The sequence below is a fragment of the Cupressus sempervirens genome, chromosome 5 (assembly GCF_028749045.1).
Source record: "Cupressus sempervirens isolate cs-2001-9-10 chromosome 5, ASM2874904v1, whole genome shotgun sequence".
NCBI lineage: Eukaryota > Viridiplantae > Streptophyta > Pinopsida > Cupressales > Cupressaceae > Cupressus > Cupressus sempervirens.
Window position 1 is genome coordinate 705,423,047 of NC_143122.1, and position 18,673 is coordinate 705,441,719.

The following is an 18,673-nucleotide window of genomic DNA, read 5'->3' on the forward strand; positions in this document are numbered from 1 at the left end:
CTCTTCTAGAAACTTCTCCAAATTTCCACTATAATTCTTGCATAGAAATTCTCAAACATAGTTTCCCTTAAATTAAATGCTCTAGGTCATTCATACTTATCTTCAATATGCTTTATATATTCTAAGAAATTAACTATGTTAGCTAGAAATCATGATTTCCTTATGATTTATCAAATGTTGTCCCTTGACCAACATTGTGTTTTGACACTCGGTCATCATTGGATTACTCAGTCACTACTAAGTGTTTTGTTTGGCACATTTATTGACACTCACTTAATACTAATTCTTGGTCGACACCTTATTTTGCTCGGCTTGTATCGTCGCTCAGTCAACACTAGCATTGCTCGACATAAACTTCAAGTTCCTTAATCTTCTTCTCTTTTGCTCAGTCAACCCTATTCATTTGTTCATTCTTTGATCGCTTCTTCTAGGTTTTAGTACAATTATCTTCTTTACTTGTATTATGATTAAATAATCACATTATCTTTTCAAAGTCCATTGATCAAATGCTCATTGTTGGTTCTCATTACTCAACCTTTCCTCTAGGTCCTTTTGTTATGTCAGTCATCTCAAATCCTCTTCATCAATCATCTTGATATGGCACTCTACTCAAATAGCAATTATCTTACCAATAAGGTTTGACGTCAATGACAACATAACAATTGCTCTAATTGTAGTTTCCAACAAAAGCATGCCTAAAGATATTTAGAGAACATTGTGAAACAAGTGTAAATGTTGATCAAGTTGGCCAAAAGATCAAGGTTAGTAAAATGAGAAAATGGGATGAGTTAGAATGTAAAGGTGATGAAAGAGTAGACACAAACAATTTTTGAGTTTCTATATTTATACCACTAATCCTTCTAACAAATACTGACTCAAGAGATTGGACATCAAAGAAAACTCGTATACCAAATGGTAAGCTTCCTTCTTAAAGAGGACTTGATGCATTGATATCAATTGTTAAGAAGTGCAATCTACAACTCACAATTGAGGAGAGAGGGGGAGGGGTGGGGTTAATCAGTTGTAGATAAATACAATTAATTACAAACTTACAAAACTAATCACCAATAACCAAAAGAGTAATGCACAACAAAAAGAGACCAAACACCATAACATAATTATTTTTGTTCTTGAGGAAAACCCTTGATTAGAGGGGAAAAAAAACCCCAATGCAGATGATTTCCACGAGATATTGCACTAATATACAAGTTCCCTATTAAAGAATGTGACCCTATTATGAGTCAAATATAATGTATTTAGTACAATTTTCCATATTAAAGGACAAATCCCTATTAGGAGACCTTGAATCCTTGTTAGAAGGTTCCAACCCTATTAGGAGTTGATGAGAGAAAATTCTCATAACCCGAGTACACCGCTCAAAATATGAAAGGTTAAACCACCTTTGCTTCAGGATAACAAATCCAAGAAATGTGAACTAACTAATCAACAATGTACTTGCCAAAACAAGTCCTTGGAATTCCACTAGGACTGATAAACTTGACTCACACCTCTTGTCAAAGCATCTGACAATATCTCAGCTCTATTATAATATTCCAACGTCAAGGCTTGCATCAATAATACTATTTTATACATTTCACACATTACAAATGAAGAATACAATTTTTTATAATATCGGTCTGTTAGGACTTCCCCAATGTACAATTAAAAAGATATGACCATGTTAAGACATACGTGACTTCTTAAGCAATTATACAACTGCTATATAAGTGTTCCACATGTTACATTAAATAAATTACTCTTTCCAATAATAATCAACACCCTACACTATCCAATCAGATGCTAGGAAAACTCATAAAACTAAATGACCCTAGCCTAGAAAGGAAACACCTTCAAGTAGCTAAAGCCATAGCCGAAGAAGGTGGAGGATCTAGATCATCCTTCTTTCCCCATCCTAGCTTGTGATTTGGTTCAGGGTCTAACAATGTCCAACCATCTACATTATCCTCTTCAACTTCCTTATCTTCTTGCTACAGGGAGATAGCCAAAACCAATTTGGGGTAGCCTTTGGAAGACAAAGGTCGACCCAGATCACCATCCAAAGTTGGCCAACCCAATAGTAGCTTGATGTCATTGTGAAATTTTGATCAATTTAGAAAGAAAGAAGCGATAATATAAAATTTCTGATATTATAATAATTCTCATTCAAAAATGAGAATATCTACTATATCAGATTTAGTTAACTTCTAATTTACCTTAATCTTTTTATTAATTAACAATTATGATAACTATTGTAGTGATTTCTTTCTTTAAATTTAATCTTTAAACATTAAATTCAATTATAAAAACTGAACTAAAAACATTCTGAAGTATATAAATTTAATAACTTTCTATTTTTGAAATTATTTTTATTAAATATTATTTATAATCAAAGTTGCAACAAGGTAGCATATGGCTATTTTATAGACACTTAGAAAGAAATTAAAGAAATTAAAAGAATTTAGTTTTTACATTGACATGGCTTAAAAAGGTCTCTGGCAAGAGCATTCTTCTCCTGCACGAGAATCTGACCAAAAGATGGATGTGATGAGGCATCTTTCCTTTTTAACGTTCGCAAGTAAAGGTATCGAATGTGGTAGAAACAGTCATTTGTTTCAGTTAAAGATGTGTTTGGAAAAGTCCAATGACAAAATCAAGGCTTGATTAATGGCCTCAAATAATGTTAGACCATTATATACAGCTTGATTGCAAGAAATAAGATTTATACCTATTAATAGTGGCATCTGAGGAGGCAAGAGAGAGATCTGTTTTACTAGCTATTCTTGTTCCATAAGCATGAATCTGTTTTGGAAGTGCCCAATTAAGCATAATGGGCAGTTGAAACCAGTCTGGTTATACAGCATTCTTCATAAATTTATACACATGCAGTTTTTAATCTTGTGCTTATAAATCAAGTCTACTGTGCTGCTTCAACTGTTTCTTGTGGGTTGGACTCTGATTCTGCAAAGTTATAGGGATGGCTTCATCAGGGCAGAAGAAAAGCCAGGTTACATTCTCTGCTTTGATTATTTTGGTTTTTTTGCTATTCGTGGGTTTGTGTATTATAAGTAAACATGCTGCGAATCCCAACCCTCTCATCAACAAGGAGCTGTGGCTTGGTCTTCCCCTTTTCTCTGCCATGTTAAAAAATCCGGAGATAAAAACATTAGGTTCCAGCTCATCGCTACCGTTGGAAGATATAAATGATGCTAGCACGAGTACAAAGATTGTTGATAGGTATGTCGTTATCAAGGACGAGGGAACGGAACAGGGTATGTTGGATGAGTCTCCAATCCGTGCTGAATCTGATGATACCGGAGGTGAAGTAGATGCTAAGGAAGATACCCTTGTTTCCAACATTTCCTCGGTAGTTTTCCCGAATGCTGAAGGAAGCCCTAGCGTTGCAGAGAGACCTGTAGAAATCCCGCAACTCAAGGACCCAGAGAAAGAGGAAAAAGAAACCCTAAATTCAAAGAACGTTGAGGATACCCAAATATCTAAGCTGGTCGAGAGCGAGAAGGCCGTGTGCAACATTTATCCAGGGAGATGGGTAAAGGATGTTTCTTACCCCCTTTACAACTCTAGTTCCTGTCCTTACGTTGATGAAGCTTTCAATTGCCAAGACAACGGGAGATCTGATACGGAATATCAAAAATGGCGATGGCAAGCTAATGACTGTGAACTTCCAAGGTAGGTAAGACATCATCACCACATTTCCTGCACTTATTTCATATAAATTGAACTTCACCCTCCTTGGAAGATAATAATAATGTGCAATCAGGTCATTCATGGGTGTTCTGGGTATTTTCTAGCTCTTTGTGTGTGCAACCTTGTCGCAGAGCCCACTGGACGAGCTGATAATACATGCCAGTCACAGCTGTTTCACATTGTGTTGTTAAGATTTGCATTTTATGTTTCAATCTTCCTTGCCTTTTGATGAAAGAAGAAGCTCAAATGTGTGGCATGTTGGTATTCTAGATTCAATGCAACGGACTTCTTGGAAAGACTCGGGGGCAAGAGGCTTATGCTAGTAGGGGATTCAGTGAATCGAAACCAGTTTGAATCGATGCTTTGCCTTCTTCGTGAAGGCCTTTCTAATAAGAGCAGGATGTTTGAAACCCATGGATTTCGCATCACAAAAGGAAGGGGATACTACATTTTCAAATTTATGGTAAATGTTGTATCCCTGCTTCTTTCCTTGACTGACTGGTATTTTCTATTCTAAGTATTTTTGCTGCTACTGACAGTCTGCATGTAGTGCAGGACTATAATTGCACCGTCGAATTTTCTCGCTCACATTTCCTAGTTAGGGAAGGACGGTCGGTTAGACCAAATGGAAAGACAAGGCCTACTTTGATGATTGATCGAATAGATAAAGCTGCTGCTAGGTGGAAGAGAGCTCACATTCTTGTTTTCAACACTGGGCATTGGTGGACGCATGGAAAGACAGCAAGAGGGTATTGTGCTTTGATCAGTACCATTGTGTATTGCCTTTTTTTTTTAAAGTACTGCTTTGTGTGAGAATTTTTCAATCAATATTTCAGATCACATTTTGTGAACCATTATTTTTCAATCAATATTTCAGATCACATTTTGTGAACCATTATCAGTATAAAAGGGATAAAGTGAAAGGAGAAAATGATTTTCATCAGTGTGTGACCTGAAATGTTGATGAAAAATTCTCACACAATCAATTCCAGAAACATAATTGAAAAATTCTTATAGATTGTAGAAACTCATCTCTATATTATTCTGTATTGCTTTTTGTCAGGAAAACGTCTATGTTTAATGAGATCTTGATTTTGTTTTTTGGTACTTCTTTTAAACATCCATTTCAAGCTTTTGTTGCTGGTAACTGTATAACATGACCTTAAACTCTAACAGAAAAGATTACTACCAAGAGGGAGCTGAAGTCTATGGACAATTAGATGTACAGACAGCATTCAGGCGGGCATTGACAACATGGGGGAAATGGATTGACGAAAATCTGAACCCTGCAAAAACACAAGTTCTCTACCGTGGCTATTCCCCTGCCCATTTTCGGTGAGTGAGTACTGTATCCCCATTTTGTTAATGCTTTGGAATTTACTTTATATATTTAGTTTCTCAAGTTTCTAAACGATCTCAGATACTAGGAAAACGGACTTAGATATGTATATCTGGAATACAGGGGAGGTCAATGGAACTCTGGTGGCATGTGCACCGGGGAAACGCAACCTATTTATAATGAAACTTTTCTCGATAGCTATCCTGCCAAAATGCAAATTGTGGAGGATGTCATCCGTCAAATGCATACTCCTGTTACAATTTTGAATATCACAAGATTGTCAGAATTTCGAAAGGATGGACATCCTTCTGCTTATGGCAAGCATCGTACAGAATTAGATGGAAAAAGACCGAGGTATCAGGATTGCAGTCATTGGTGTTTGCCAGGGGTTCCAGATGCATGGAATGAGCTTATTTATTCTTCTTTGGTCATGGAAAAGAAGAGGGTTCACAAGTAATTTTTCCAGGAGGATTGTGTGGGTTTTGAAGAGACTATATTGTGCAAGGAGCACAATCGAGTTGAATATGACAGTGGCAGATTGGCGTTTCAAGCTGAAGATTTGCATTATGGAGGTTAGTTATCTATTCTTCCCAAGTCATTCCCACAATGACGCCATCTCAAAAGTATATGGTGTTAATTTTTTAGCCCTATTGCTGATAGGCTTGGTCGCTCTTCCATACAGTTAACAATGGTATGATTGCTACATCACGCATCATCTTCATGTACGAGTCTTTGTAATTCAAAGTGACAAATGAGCTATTATAACTAGTCAACAAAGTCTGACATATATCTGTGATCTACAAGGCACAACTATCCCATAGAAGTTACATTTTCGATGCAACATGGAATTGAGAAGAAATAAGTTGCATGTATCAAGCCTTTTGATTCGCTTCTAAAGTAAATGTGTTGATGTTATATTGAATTCACGGACAGATCTTGTACTAAGATTTGAGTTGTAGTTCTTGGCTTATATAACGTTAAAGCAAACTTTTAAGTGATATATCATTTAGTTTGTAAGAAATACTAACAAAGTTTTTTTTTTCCGTCTTTATTCTTTAGGCATCTTACTTCGGTTATGGCCGAGATGTGATTAGCATGCTTAAAAACAGTCAAGTCCACTAACGAAAAACCAGCCCAAGTACTTAACCTTCTGTGTTATCTTGGTACTTGCTCACTCCTGTATACTTCGCAGTTAGCAGGAATAATTTTATTTAATGTATCGTTGGGACACCTCAATGGTAGGACACACTTCCACCGTACCAGATGGTATACTTCCACCATATTGGTCTGCATAAAGTATAACATGATGTGAGAGGCATCAGCAGGTATTGACCACACCCACCAAGAAAATAATATCAGGCATTAGGCATTACTATATTGATCATTAGTTGCAGCCTACACTCAAGCTTCGGCCATACAGAACTCTCAGAGAAGGGAAGAAAACATTTGTTTTTGATGTAGTGCTAATTCTTCATGATCAGCAACTTCCACTTATCTCACACTTGCCTTACGTGATTGCAAACTGAGTAAATTTGTATCACTATCCCTTTGTTCGTGTATCTAATTTTGCATGTGTGTTGTGTGAGCATGCCTGCATATGAATTTTCCATTTAGATGGTATTAAAGATGTCGGCATGGAAGCTAAGCAATCTTAATTTCGAAGGCCTTTGAAATTCCTATTATTTACCAGTGCTTCATCCATATTTGATAGACGAAATATATAGAGAGTGATCAGAAGATCTTAAAGTGAAATAAAGGCTTTTGTAAGCAAGTTCCATCCTCGCACTGTGAGTAATTTGTGATGTACTGCAACCCACAAGATGTGATGTAATTAACATAATAATAAGCTTGCTTAGGGATTTTAGAGTGGCAGTGTTAGCCAGGACCACTTCCTCTTAATTTGCAATAGTGGGGATCATGAGTATAGCCAAAGAATCCTGCCAATAATTAAGACATCCATTGACAGACAAACTTTTATGCTCTCACGGTTGATGAGTAAGATGAACTTGAAAATGGATTATTATAAAAATAGATGTGAGCTTATGATATTGTTATCAGGATTTACTCGTGTAATTTTTGTTTCAAATTCAGTGACCTATATTTTATGATTAGTGGGTTCATACAAATCCAATTCTAATGAGAATGAATGAAACATTTAGCACTCGTTGGATCAAGGTTAGGCTCACAAAGGTGAAGCACTAAGATTTCCTGAGAGGTCACCCATCCCAATACTACTCCAGCTCGAGTGCACTTAACTATGAAATTTCCTCCATAGTTAAACCCACTCTGCTTGCAACCCCATTTGCAACACCCATCTCTTATGAGAATGAATGAAACACTTAGCGCTCATTGGATCTAGGTCATGCTCAAAGAGGTGAAGCACCGAGACTTCCCGAGAGGTCACTATTGTCACAAAAGTTTGCACCCTAGCCTGAGCTAATACATCTCATGGCAACCTTGTGAAACATGGAAACAACCTCCAAGTTGTGGGACTTGAACAATGAGGTTGAGTCTTCGGAAAAAGTCGGTTTCCTTACAATCAGGATGCACCTAACTACTCTTGAGAGGAAAAGGGATAAGCATATGCATGAAATCAAACTACCTAGTCTAATTTAAAAGGGGGTGATGCACCTAGATTAAATGGTTGCAACTCTGCTCTTATATGCTCAACACATCAAATGAAAAGTCCAGATACACAGATTTTGGCTCTATCCTATTTTCAAAGAACTCACATGCAGGTTTAGAACTAGTCAAGTGTTGAAAAGAAAGACATCTTCACAATACAACAACCATCAACAACTTGGACACAACATAAACCTTAAAACAAGAAAGAAACATTCAGAACAAGGCAAGATACATGCATGAATACTAAATGGCAAGAAGAGGTAAGGAAAGGAACAATTTCATTAATGGAAGGCAAGGAATACAATTATAGAGCCCAAGGCTATTGCAAGTAAGCATCATAGAATAGGGCCAAACCCTTTACAAGTATTTACAATTGCCTTTTTATAGAGTTCAGGCATAACTCAAAAACTTCTACCCTAAGGCAAAGCACAACTACTAACATCAAAGCTGTAAAGAACAATCATGTAGATCAAGAAAATCCAATCTTAGTACACATCTAGAGGCGAGAAAATCATATCTTTCACCCATAAAAAATCCTGAGAATGGTTGCTATTAACACTCTGTCTAGTAGATGGATAAAACCAGGGTGGTTCAGTGTTTCTTTTGTTTGCCAAGCATGGGGAACGCTACAAATAATCTGCCCATGGTCAATACATCAGATTCACCATTAAACAACTGCTTCTATCTTGCCAATAGCATGCCAGGCCGAGAAAATCAGCAGGTCAATGATATTCAACCACCACTCTGGGACTTTCCTGAATTTTCATTGGTCACGGACCCATTTATCTTCCAACTCAGTGAGTGGAATAGTCGCCTCATGTTTGACTCGAGTCTTATAAATTTTCAACAACCACCCAGGCTCGCAAGGACACATGTCCTTATGTCACTTCTCCGTATTCTCTAAAGTTCAAGCAGTTCCATAAAGCAAGGAAGCGACAATCATTGATCTCCAAAAGATTGATGATCGTGAAAGACCTTGGTTATTACTGCGCTTGCCTTTAAAACTTTTGGGCCCATTGACTACTCAACCTCCAACTCATCAAGCATGTTATCCTCCTGGCGAATCAGCATGAAGCATTTGGCACCACATCCACCTCAACACCACCTAACATCCTTTTTAAACCCTGATGACCCACATAGAAAAGCAGACCCACAAGTACACATGGCAAAATCGCTTTGTCGCATGAAATAAAGTCCTCACAATTCCACAAAGTGACAAAGCGACGGCCATGGATCATATCTCATTTGACGGTGAAAACTTGAAGTTGGTCCACCTTTTGCATAGTCAGCACCTCGACTAATGGAAATCCTACCTTCTGCCAACCTGTCTGACACTTTGTCCACCTCATCCGCGGCCCACAGAAGAAATAGGACCCACCTGCCACATGTCAGAACGTCGCTTTGTCGCATGAAATAACTACCTTGAAACGACAAAGTGACAACCATGGATCATCTTTATCTGACGGTGAGTAAAATACATTGAAGGAACTGGTTCACGCCTTGCATAGTTAGCACCTTGGCCAATGAGAAACCAACAAACTGCCAACGTGCTCTGACAACTACCCGGCTGCTCTGACAGGAAAGACAACGGTCCCACTATGCAACATGGCAAGCTATCCTATGAATATCCTTTATGCACTTTCTGCTAGTGACATAACAACAATCATAGATGATCCTTGATCTAATGGTGGACAAAGTTGCAAGGCCAAGAAATAAACATAGGAATATAAAGAAATACAATAAGGTTTTATTTCGTATTTCTTTTGACATCTAATATTTTAAAAGTGGAATGTGACCATTGGGTGGGCTTAGGCAATTAAATTCAAATATTTGGTGGGAGGGCAAATATGGTTAACAGTCACCCATCCCAATACTATTTTAGCTCAAGCGTACTTAACTATAAATTTTCCTCCATAGTTAAACCCACTCTACTTGCAACACCATTTGCAAAACCTTCACTAATTGTTATATCTTACGAACCATTCATAAGACACTTCAGAAATTGAAAGCTACTTATTACATAAAATTTGGGCAAAAGGATTCTTTTTTAAAAGCCCAATTTATCAATAGACTCCAAGAAGTGACCATTTCTACCAAATGACATTAGGTAAATCATATTTGAGGCTATGAGCTTAGCATTTTGATCTAGAAACAATACCATGACTAACATCCTATTGTTATAGGGGCATGTGTACTCACTCACTAAGACTATTGACCAATTAGGTTAGCAAAATAATTACCATTTCTATCCAAGGGATTTAGCTTGATTGAAGTAACAAGTTCTCATTGTGGAGACCTTGGTTCAAATCTAAAGAGGGACATCTTTGTGGAATTATAAGTTGTGACTCTTGGTCTTCCAGTGGCTGTATTTGTCTCATTGTTAAAGATGGAATCTAAGTTGTGACCTTTGATCTTCCAATTGATGTTTCTAGTGTGATTGCTCGTAAGAAACTCGAATAAACTTGTAAATTTCATATAGTTGTTCAAATGAATACAAAGTTAATAAATGCTCTTCAATATAAAATAATTAACATTTCTACTTGTGACCTTAACTCTTTTGTTTGACTTTTTCTTTAAAGAAGACTTAAGCAAGCACTTCCACAGGGGAGCATTCCGATTCAAGTATAATAAATGGCAATAATTGGAATTCCTGTAAATGTCACGCCCTCACAAATATAGGCACCAGCCCTATCATTAAATTGCAGACTCTCTATTTCATGCTAAAGATTGCACTCGAGGCTCAAAAAAGCAAACGCATCAAAAAATGTGAAGGCAATGTCATGTAAATGATTACCAATTCTTAAGAGGAAATGTTGGCAAACATATAAGAGTGCTCTCAATATGACAATCAAAAGTTCCCTTTTTAATGTTTTTATTAGAGAACCTTGTTGTTTTAGCAAAAAGGCGATCAACAATTTTTGCACCATTAATCTTAAGGAACTCTATGTTAGATGAATAATTTGTTAGAAAGCCCTAGTTCTTCATATTCATGTTTTTTTGCTTCCGTAATTTAAAAAAAATCAAATTTGAAGGGGCATATTTAAACATTTAAATAATTAAAAGTTAAAGCATGTTTTATTTTTTTATATGTGCATTCCTGGGTGTAGGTGTGGATGTGGATATGTATGTGGTATGCATGTGTGAGTGAATTACCACTAATTTTATTATATAACTTATAGTTCTAATTTGTTTTAATGTGAGATCACTTTATTTTTTAATCAATTATATATAATTTGTATTATGTGTAATAAATGATATTGAGCTGACATAATGATTTAGGAGCATGGGAAATCTTGATGGTGAAGGCTAAACCAAGGCTTTCCTTTAATGTAGTTGTTGTTCGCTAGTTTTGATTGCTATTTTGAAGTCTTTTGAATTAAATTTAAAAAAAAACATAAAGATGTAAGTTGAAAAGACAAGAGGACAGAAAAATTCTACATTTTCAATTCGGAATTTTGAGGTGGTTGTCCATGGTTATGTAACGTTAGAAGTGGTTTTCCAATCTCAAAATACTATAGATTTGGGGATTGACTAGTTTTTTGACACGTAGGGTTGAGTTCTTCACTACAAAACTTTAGAAAGAAGGTTTATAACTCCAGCTTGCAGATTTGTAAAGCCAATTTGGCTAATATTTTTTGGAGTTCTGAATGTTATAATTTTCTCTCTCAATCTTACAGTTCTTGTGATGTATTATTGTTTTAGGGTGTAGGAGCTATTCGTCAAATTCAAATTTGAAAAAGTCATCAATATGAAGGTTGAACTTTGAAAAACCAAGGGAAACCTCTGAACATGTAAGGAGTTTGACTTTTAGGGTTTGACATCCGCAAGCCAAATACAAATACATGTTGGCAATATGGTCAATAAGATGTCTTGAGTGTTGTCATTTATGATAACATATATTCATCATTTCATTTATGCTTGTATAGTTAGAAAATTGTTTAAGTGTTAGATAGTTTGCAATAGCATAGAGACATATATGATGTGTATGGATGACACACTTCGAATTAGCTTATGTGCAGTTGAGGATAGCCTTATGACAATATCATGATGACGTGGTTAAGTGCGCAGATGTGTATGGACAATACGACACGAGTTACAGTTGAAATACCATTACGTGTATTTGACAGAGTAGAACAGAGCATAGCAGAGAATTGAGTTGTATGTCTTAAGGAATTATTTTGGTAACAAAATAATTACTAAGTCATGATGAACTGACTTTGTGGATATTAATCCATAAGTTATTTTATATTATATCAAGCGTGTGAATACATGAAGGCCGACTAAGCAGAGAATTATTAATTTGCAAGGCATAAGTAAAGATCTTATCTTGCGCAGATAAAGAGTGAGATATGTAAAGTTGATGTGATGAGATATGATATGTGAACTATTGTATAGATAACTTGAAAGATATATGAGCCTTATGTGATACAAGATCTAATGTATGATCAGAGAAAGTGCGAATTACAATAGTGAGAAAGTATTGGATGTATATCTACTCCTGTGAAGAACTTAATTGTATAATTGCATGTTAGGGCAGAGGGCTCTTCTTGCATACATTGTATTTGATCTACCAACTTGTATCAAGGTTGAAGCAACTCCTAACAAGGTTGAGGCTTCTAATAAGGCCTAGTCCTCTAACAAGGACTCAAGACACTATATGTACTTCATAGACTCCTAACAGGGTCAATATCCTTAAAATGATCCTTTTGTTTAGTGAATCATCTTGTGGGTATCATCCCCACCAAGGTTTTCCCTTGGCCAAAGTTTCCCTGGTTAACAAATAATGGTGTTATGAGTTCTTTGTGTATGGTTATATTTACTGTTTATAAAGTAATTAACAATATTTAGTTGTGGGCAAAATTTTGTAGAATATTGACTCACCACCGCCCCCCCCCCCCCCCCCTTCTCAATATTACCTATTTCTAACAATTGGTATCAGAGCACTGTTACTTTGAAGAAGCTTAATAGCTTGAGTAAGATCCGTATGAATATGGAACAATTAAAGAGAAACCTTGATGAAGCTCTTGAACAAATTGACCTTCTTATAGAAGAAAGAGATAACTTGAAAGATAGGTATGAAGATGCAAAAGTTTACATTGGCAAACTGAAAGACCTGATTGATGATCCAAAATTTGGTAAGGAATCAAATATGTAGACTAGTGACAATGATGAAGTAGGAAATCTCAAGAAAGAAAATGAGATCTTGAAACAAGAGCTAAAAATTGTGGAACTTGAGTCTTAAAAAAGATGGTAGTAAGAATGAACCTGATCTGAAATCTGAGAATACAGACCTTAGATCCCAGTTGAATCAAGTAACATCTAAATTAGATTCTATTAAGATTGATCATGCAGAATTAGAAAAGTACAATATCATTGTGAAAGGAGAATTAACACAAGCTAAGCAACAATTAGAGAAACTTTATTCCAGTAGTGAAAAAATTGATGAACAAATATTTCACCTAAGACCTTATGATAAGACAAGACTTGGATATCTTAGTGGAGAGAAATCAGGCCAAGAAATTTGAAATTAGAAGAGAACTAGGCCCAATTGTTAAATCCCCTAAAGAATCTAATTTGAGTAAGGTAGAATCAAGCACAATTACCCAATTATCAAAAGAGATTGAATTAGTTGATTTGTTAGCAAAACATGATAAACCTAAGAAAACAAAGTAGTTTGATAAACCTAAGCAAGATGAACCACCCAGGGAAGTGAGACATGAATTCAGAGGTAGATGTTTCATATGTAATGAAGTTGGTCATATGAAGAGATATTGCACAGGTGAATTTTTTAAACCTATTACTAATTTTTATTGTTATAATTGTCATGGTTATGGACATAAAGCAATAGATTTTAAGAAACCTATGTTTGAGGGTAATAATGCAAATAGTAGAATGTTTAGGAACACTAACCCTACAGGTAATGAAAGAGGAAGATCACAGAGTAGATCTAATGATGGAGGAAGATTTGATGGAGAAAAGAAACAATTTGTGTGTTACAAGTGTAACAATCCTGGACACATTGCAAGGAACTATAAAGCATTTGATAGTTAGAATGGAACTAATCAGAGAAGGAAAGTACCTATATGTTAGTTATGTAATAACTTTGGACACATAGTGAGATATTGTAGAATGGATAGAAGGAACTTCAACAAGAATCCCAATCATAGAAGAAACAACAATAGAAATGACATGAAGAATGATAACAGTCAGAAGGAAGCAATCAAGGAACATGTTGATGAATTCAAAGAAGCATTTATGAAAGCTAAGGATCTAGAAAGTTCTTATATAGTTTTAGAGGAATAGTATTTCAATGCACCTAATGAGAAATTGAAGTCAACAATTGTTTATGACTCATCCTATCTAAATTGAGCAGTTACAGCAGAGATAGAGCATCAGTTGGTCAAAACTGATGTTAGAGAAAGGATTAGAAGTTAAGCAAATAAAAGAAGGTAGAAGACATAGAAAGGAAGCTATGGTCGAGTGTGCAAGCAAAGATATGATCTCAGGAAGATATGAGAAAGAAAACAATGTTTCTAGATAACAGAGACAATTTTTGAATTTGTGGTAGATACGCATTTAATGCAAAGTGCGATTTGAAATTATTTAAGGACTGCAAGCAAGATTGTGAGTACCATTTGATCATGTGAAGTGTCTAGAGTGAATTGAAGAGCAGTTTTACAACAATTTGGAGTGCAAAAAGAAGTTCTTAAAGTGCAGAGTTGTAGAAGCCCTAAGTGTGACTTTTAAGGTATTTTATAGAAGCTCAAATTAAGTTTTCAGTGCATACAGTTAGAGATACAATGGCTAGACAGTTGATTTATGATGTTAGCAAAAGGCCTAGACATGTATTCAAGAAACATCCACTTGTTTCTCTTGTGGACGATCCATTAGGCACATTTTTGCAAGTCTCGTAGAATGTGCTTCACATAGAAGATATTAGAAGTTATATCTACTGCAAGATTAAGTGTATAGGTGATGAGGATATACACAAGGACTTAGGAGTCATGTGTAATAATGACCTAACTTCAAAGTTTGAGTATGCACACCTGAATGAGTTTTGATTAAGTAAAAATAGGTTCTAAAAGGACTCAAAACCTTTTACAAAGGACAAGAAACATATAACAATGTGGATCTTAAAACAACTGTGGAAAACCACCCAACAAACTAGAGCGACACACCAGAGTTCCCAACAAGAGGGCAAACAACCCAAGAAGCCACAGACCATCAAGATTTATATTTTGGTCCAATCTTTTGTGAATGTAAAGACATCAAATGAAGGTTTGGAGGATTTTCTTTTTTTTCCTTGAACTGATGTCCAACCATGTTCCACCTTCCAAGCAACCTTCTGCTAATCCCCACGAACTCCCAAAACCCTTGCAGCAGGAGAAGCATCAACAACAGTGTTCTAGATAAAGTCAACAACAGAAAAAGGGATAGCATCAACATTCTGACTCAAAGTCGCTAAAGGGACAACAATCAAATCAATAGAAACAACATCAAGCGAAGAGTCGGAAACAACATTATGATGCAAATCTATTGTAGGGACAACAATCGAATCATCAAAAACAACAATAGAATCCCCAGCTAAAGTGTCAGTGTGAGACACGTTATCCAACCCATCCACATCCGTGGATACTTTCTGAACCGTATAGTGATCATCTGAAACCCCCAACCACCAAGAAGGTGATTTCTTTGATCTAACCTTGTCAAAGGAGCATCGCGCAACAAGATGGCCAGTCTTATGACATTTCCTACATTTGAAAGGAATACCCTCATAATCAAGAAGTTGAATCCAAGACACATTAGGAGAAGCCAACTTCAACAATGTTGGGAGCCCCTTGGAGACATCCATCTCCACAAGGATGCGAGCATACTTGTCCTATATACATTGGAAGAAATCGAATCAACAACATGAAATCCCTAATGACATCCCCCATAGACTTCAAGACAAAATCCTGCCAAAAGTGAAGGGGAAGATTCGACAACCACACCCAAAGAGGCATCTTATTAAAGGTTTTAGTAGTTGGATTAAATGTTGGGTACCAAGGTTTGGCCATCAGGGGAAACCTTGCCTCGCAAGAGAAACCATGATATAGGATGACATTTCTATCATCAGCATTAGAAAATTTCACAATAAAAAACCCCTTGCCATAGGGTAAATCTGCACTACATCTGAAATGATTAGTTCCCAATATTTGGAAATCCAAGCATGTAAATTTGAAAGAGATTGGCAAAAACCCCTAAAACAAAAAATAACAGCCATAGAAGAATAATCCAACACATATGTATTGATCTCATCAACAATATCTTGTTCAAGATGAAGCACAATCAGATTACTTACATAAACAGGCTCAACGGATCAACTAACAACAACTATACAGAGCCCCTTCCTCACATGAGCAATAATATCTGCCTCATAAGAAGCCACATCCACACATGCGAGAGTAGATCAAATAGGAGAAGCATTCACAACATGAACAACTGGAGCAACGGGTGCAGGACCAACTTGAGCCGTAGCAGCTGCAATCAAAGGGCAAAGGGAATCAATAGCACTAAGGGCATAAGCTTGAGTAGCAATGGCGAGAGCAACAAGGGCATGAATAACAGTCTAAATGAGAGATTGAAACCAGTAGAGACTGAAACTTGAGTGGGAGTCTTCATTTCAATTTTTCGGTCCAGAATCATCAATGCATTTCACTAAAAGGTTTATGTTAATGCACCTGAATGAGTTGAACCTAGTGAAGTATATGTTTTATACTGAGTTTGACAACCACAACTGGACCCAAATCATTCTGAGTAAGGTACATGATGAAATGTTTTGGTTAGGAGATGTGCATGTCGCAATTGATAATGATCTAATTCACAAGGTCACAGGACTAAGTAATGAGGGATGCAACCCTATAAATGAAAAGAATGTAAGGAAGATGGTTGAAACAAACTACTAGATCTTTGATGGAAGAAACATGAAGGTTAATACAATTTAAGAGAAAGGAGTAAAGTTATTGAGTAAGCTTTTAGGATACAAGTTTAACCATGGTTCAAGGGTTAACTCGATGCTAGCTGGATTCTTACATGCAACTTTTGTAATGGTGGTTTAGGGAAAGAAAGTGAATATGTGTGAGATAATCAGATTACAGTTACTAGACAACATGAAAAATTGAAGAAGATCGAGACTATAGTCTTTAGATTTAATTCTTTATTAACTCATTTGTTTTTCTATGCATCAAGGAAGTTCCTAGAGATGAAAATTTGGGAAAGTAATGAGTGCACAATGAAGATGGTAACTCAGTGTTATAGGGCTAAATTGGAGAATGTCAAAGATAGTGACGTTGACAAGATGATAAAGAGTTTTTTAGACTAAGATGAAGTAGAGGTACAAAATGCCCCCCTTCCATGGTAGAAAAGTATAAAGATGATTTATGTTTCACGGCGGAAACAAATAACACATGCATGGAGGCAGTTGAACCAAGGATAAAATTTATTGAGCCAATGGGTTATGAAATGAGTGTAGAACTCATTGAAGGGTATACATAGATCATAGAACAATCAGAAAGGGATATTGAGTGCCCTAGAAGGGGTACCTATGATGAGAAAGTGAGAGAAGTTCATTCTAAACTTCACAACAAAGAAAGCAGGAAGAAAGTGGAGAAAGTGATAGAATCCAACCTTAATGAGTTAGGCATAACTTGAGAAGAATTTAATGAAGTTATGAGAATTGCACTTGAAATGAAGGCAATTAGAGGTGATAACATCAACACCTATTGTTGTTGTAACACCTTCCATAGGTGTAACCATTGGTGAACCTAGTGCATAGGAACCTTATGCAATAGTTGTACAAGTACAACCAGTGAGAGCTCAGAGGCAACCAGAGGTTGAGACACCTATTGCACAGAGAAAGTCAAAGAGATTGGTGAAGGTGAAGCAAGAATTTGCACCATCCACTAGGAAAAGGGTTAAGTAGACCACAAGTGGACTTGGTAAAAGAAGGAAAACTCTACAAATCAGTGATTTTGAGGATGAAACTGAGGATAGACCAATGGAGCAAGCAGTGCAAGAAGGCAGGACACTAGCAGGAAATAAAGCATGGAAGCCAAAGGTAGAAAAACCTTAACATGCAAATCATTAATGATGACAATTTTGTACATTTAAATAAGTATTATAGTTTGTATAATAACATGGATAAAAGGCAACTAGAAAATGCCATAGTGAGGAATATGATTTTGCAAAATAAGAGATTTGATAACATTTAGAATAAGATTCTAGAGGACCTATATAATAGGTTACTGAATAGAAAGAGAAGAGTTACAAAGGAGGACACCAAGTTGAGGGAATCAATGGTTAGTAAATTATGTGAAGTGAACTCTAAGGAGGACTTGGACAAAATTTTGAAGGGTATTGAGCCCTTGCTAAGGAACAAAAGAAGATCAATTCTTTTGATGGGAAGCAATTATGAAGATGTGAGGAAAGAAATAAAGGAGGCCATTGTGAAATACATGACCTCAATATCTACAATAGAAAGGGAGAGTGCATAGACTAAACCTAAGAGGCTAGTGTATGTACAAGTGAGTACACCTTCTAGTGATGAGGAAGAAGTTGAGGAGACACATCAGGTATCCTCACCACCTCACATAGTTATGAGTATTGAATCCATGCAAGTGGACAGTACACATATAATAGTGGATACAAAGGAGAACCCTTTTATAGGGTATGGAACATCCATTGTTGGCAATATCACAACTTACTCAAGCTTTGATGATGATGAAGAAGAGAAGGAAAAGAAGAAATAGGCTAAGGAAAAGAAGAAAGAAGAACCAAGAGGAAGAGGAAAGGGGGAAGATAACAAAAGAATTTTTTGAACTTAAGCAAAGGTGGAAGATTGTAATGCAAGAATCAACATTCTTGCCTAATCTGAAATATGTGGAGTCAAACATTGGGAAGATAGTGTTTCAACATGAGGCTGACATACCTTATGTAGCCCCAACAATTATACCTATTGCAACATCA

At 36.3% G+C, this 18,673-nt stretch overlaps 1 protein-coding gene across 1 annotated transcript; it reads left to right on the plus strand.

Annotated features, from left to right (window-relative positions):
- Window positions 1–2,512: 2,512 nt before the first annotated feature.
- Window positions 2,513–6,044, plus strand: LOC149557938 (protein trichome birefringence-like 5). Its single transcript, XM_089832393.1, has 5 exons — window positions 2,513–3,687; window positions 3,976–4,168; window positions 4,261–4,454; window positions 4,882–5,040; window positions 5,168–6,044. Exons 1-5 carry the CDS (start codon window positions 2,975–2,977, stop codon window positions 5,499–5,501), a joined length of 1,593 nt encoding a protein of 530 aa, XP_089688519.1. The 5' UTR covers window positions 2,513–2,974; the 3' UTR covers window positions 5,502–6,044.
- Window positions 6,045–18,673: the final 12,629 nt, after the last annotated feature.

Bases quoted from the DNA above. Each gene is read 5' to 3' on its own strand.
- LOC149557938 (XM_089832393.1), top strand. From the start codon at position 2,975: ATGGCTTCATCAGGGCAGAAGAAAAGCCAGGTTACATTCTCTGCTTTG. The intron at 3,688-3,975 runs GTAGGTAAGACA...TTGGTATTCTAG, and splicing joins AATGACTGTGAACTTCCAAG to ATTCAATGCAACGGACTTCT. The intron at 5,041-5,167 runs GTGAGTGAGTAC...TCTGGAATACAG, and splicing joins TATTCCCCTGCCCATTTTCG to GGGAGGTCAATGGAACTCTG.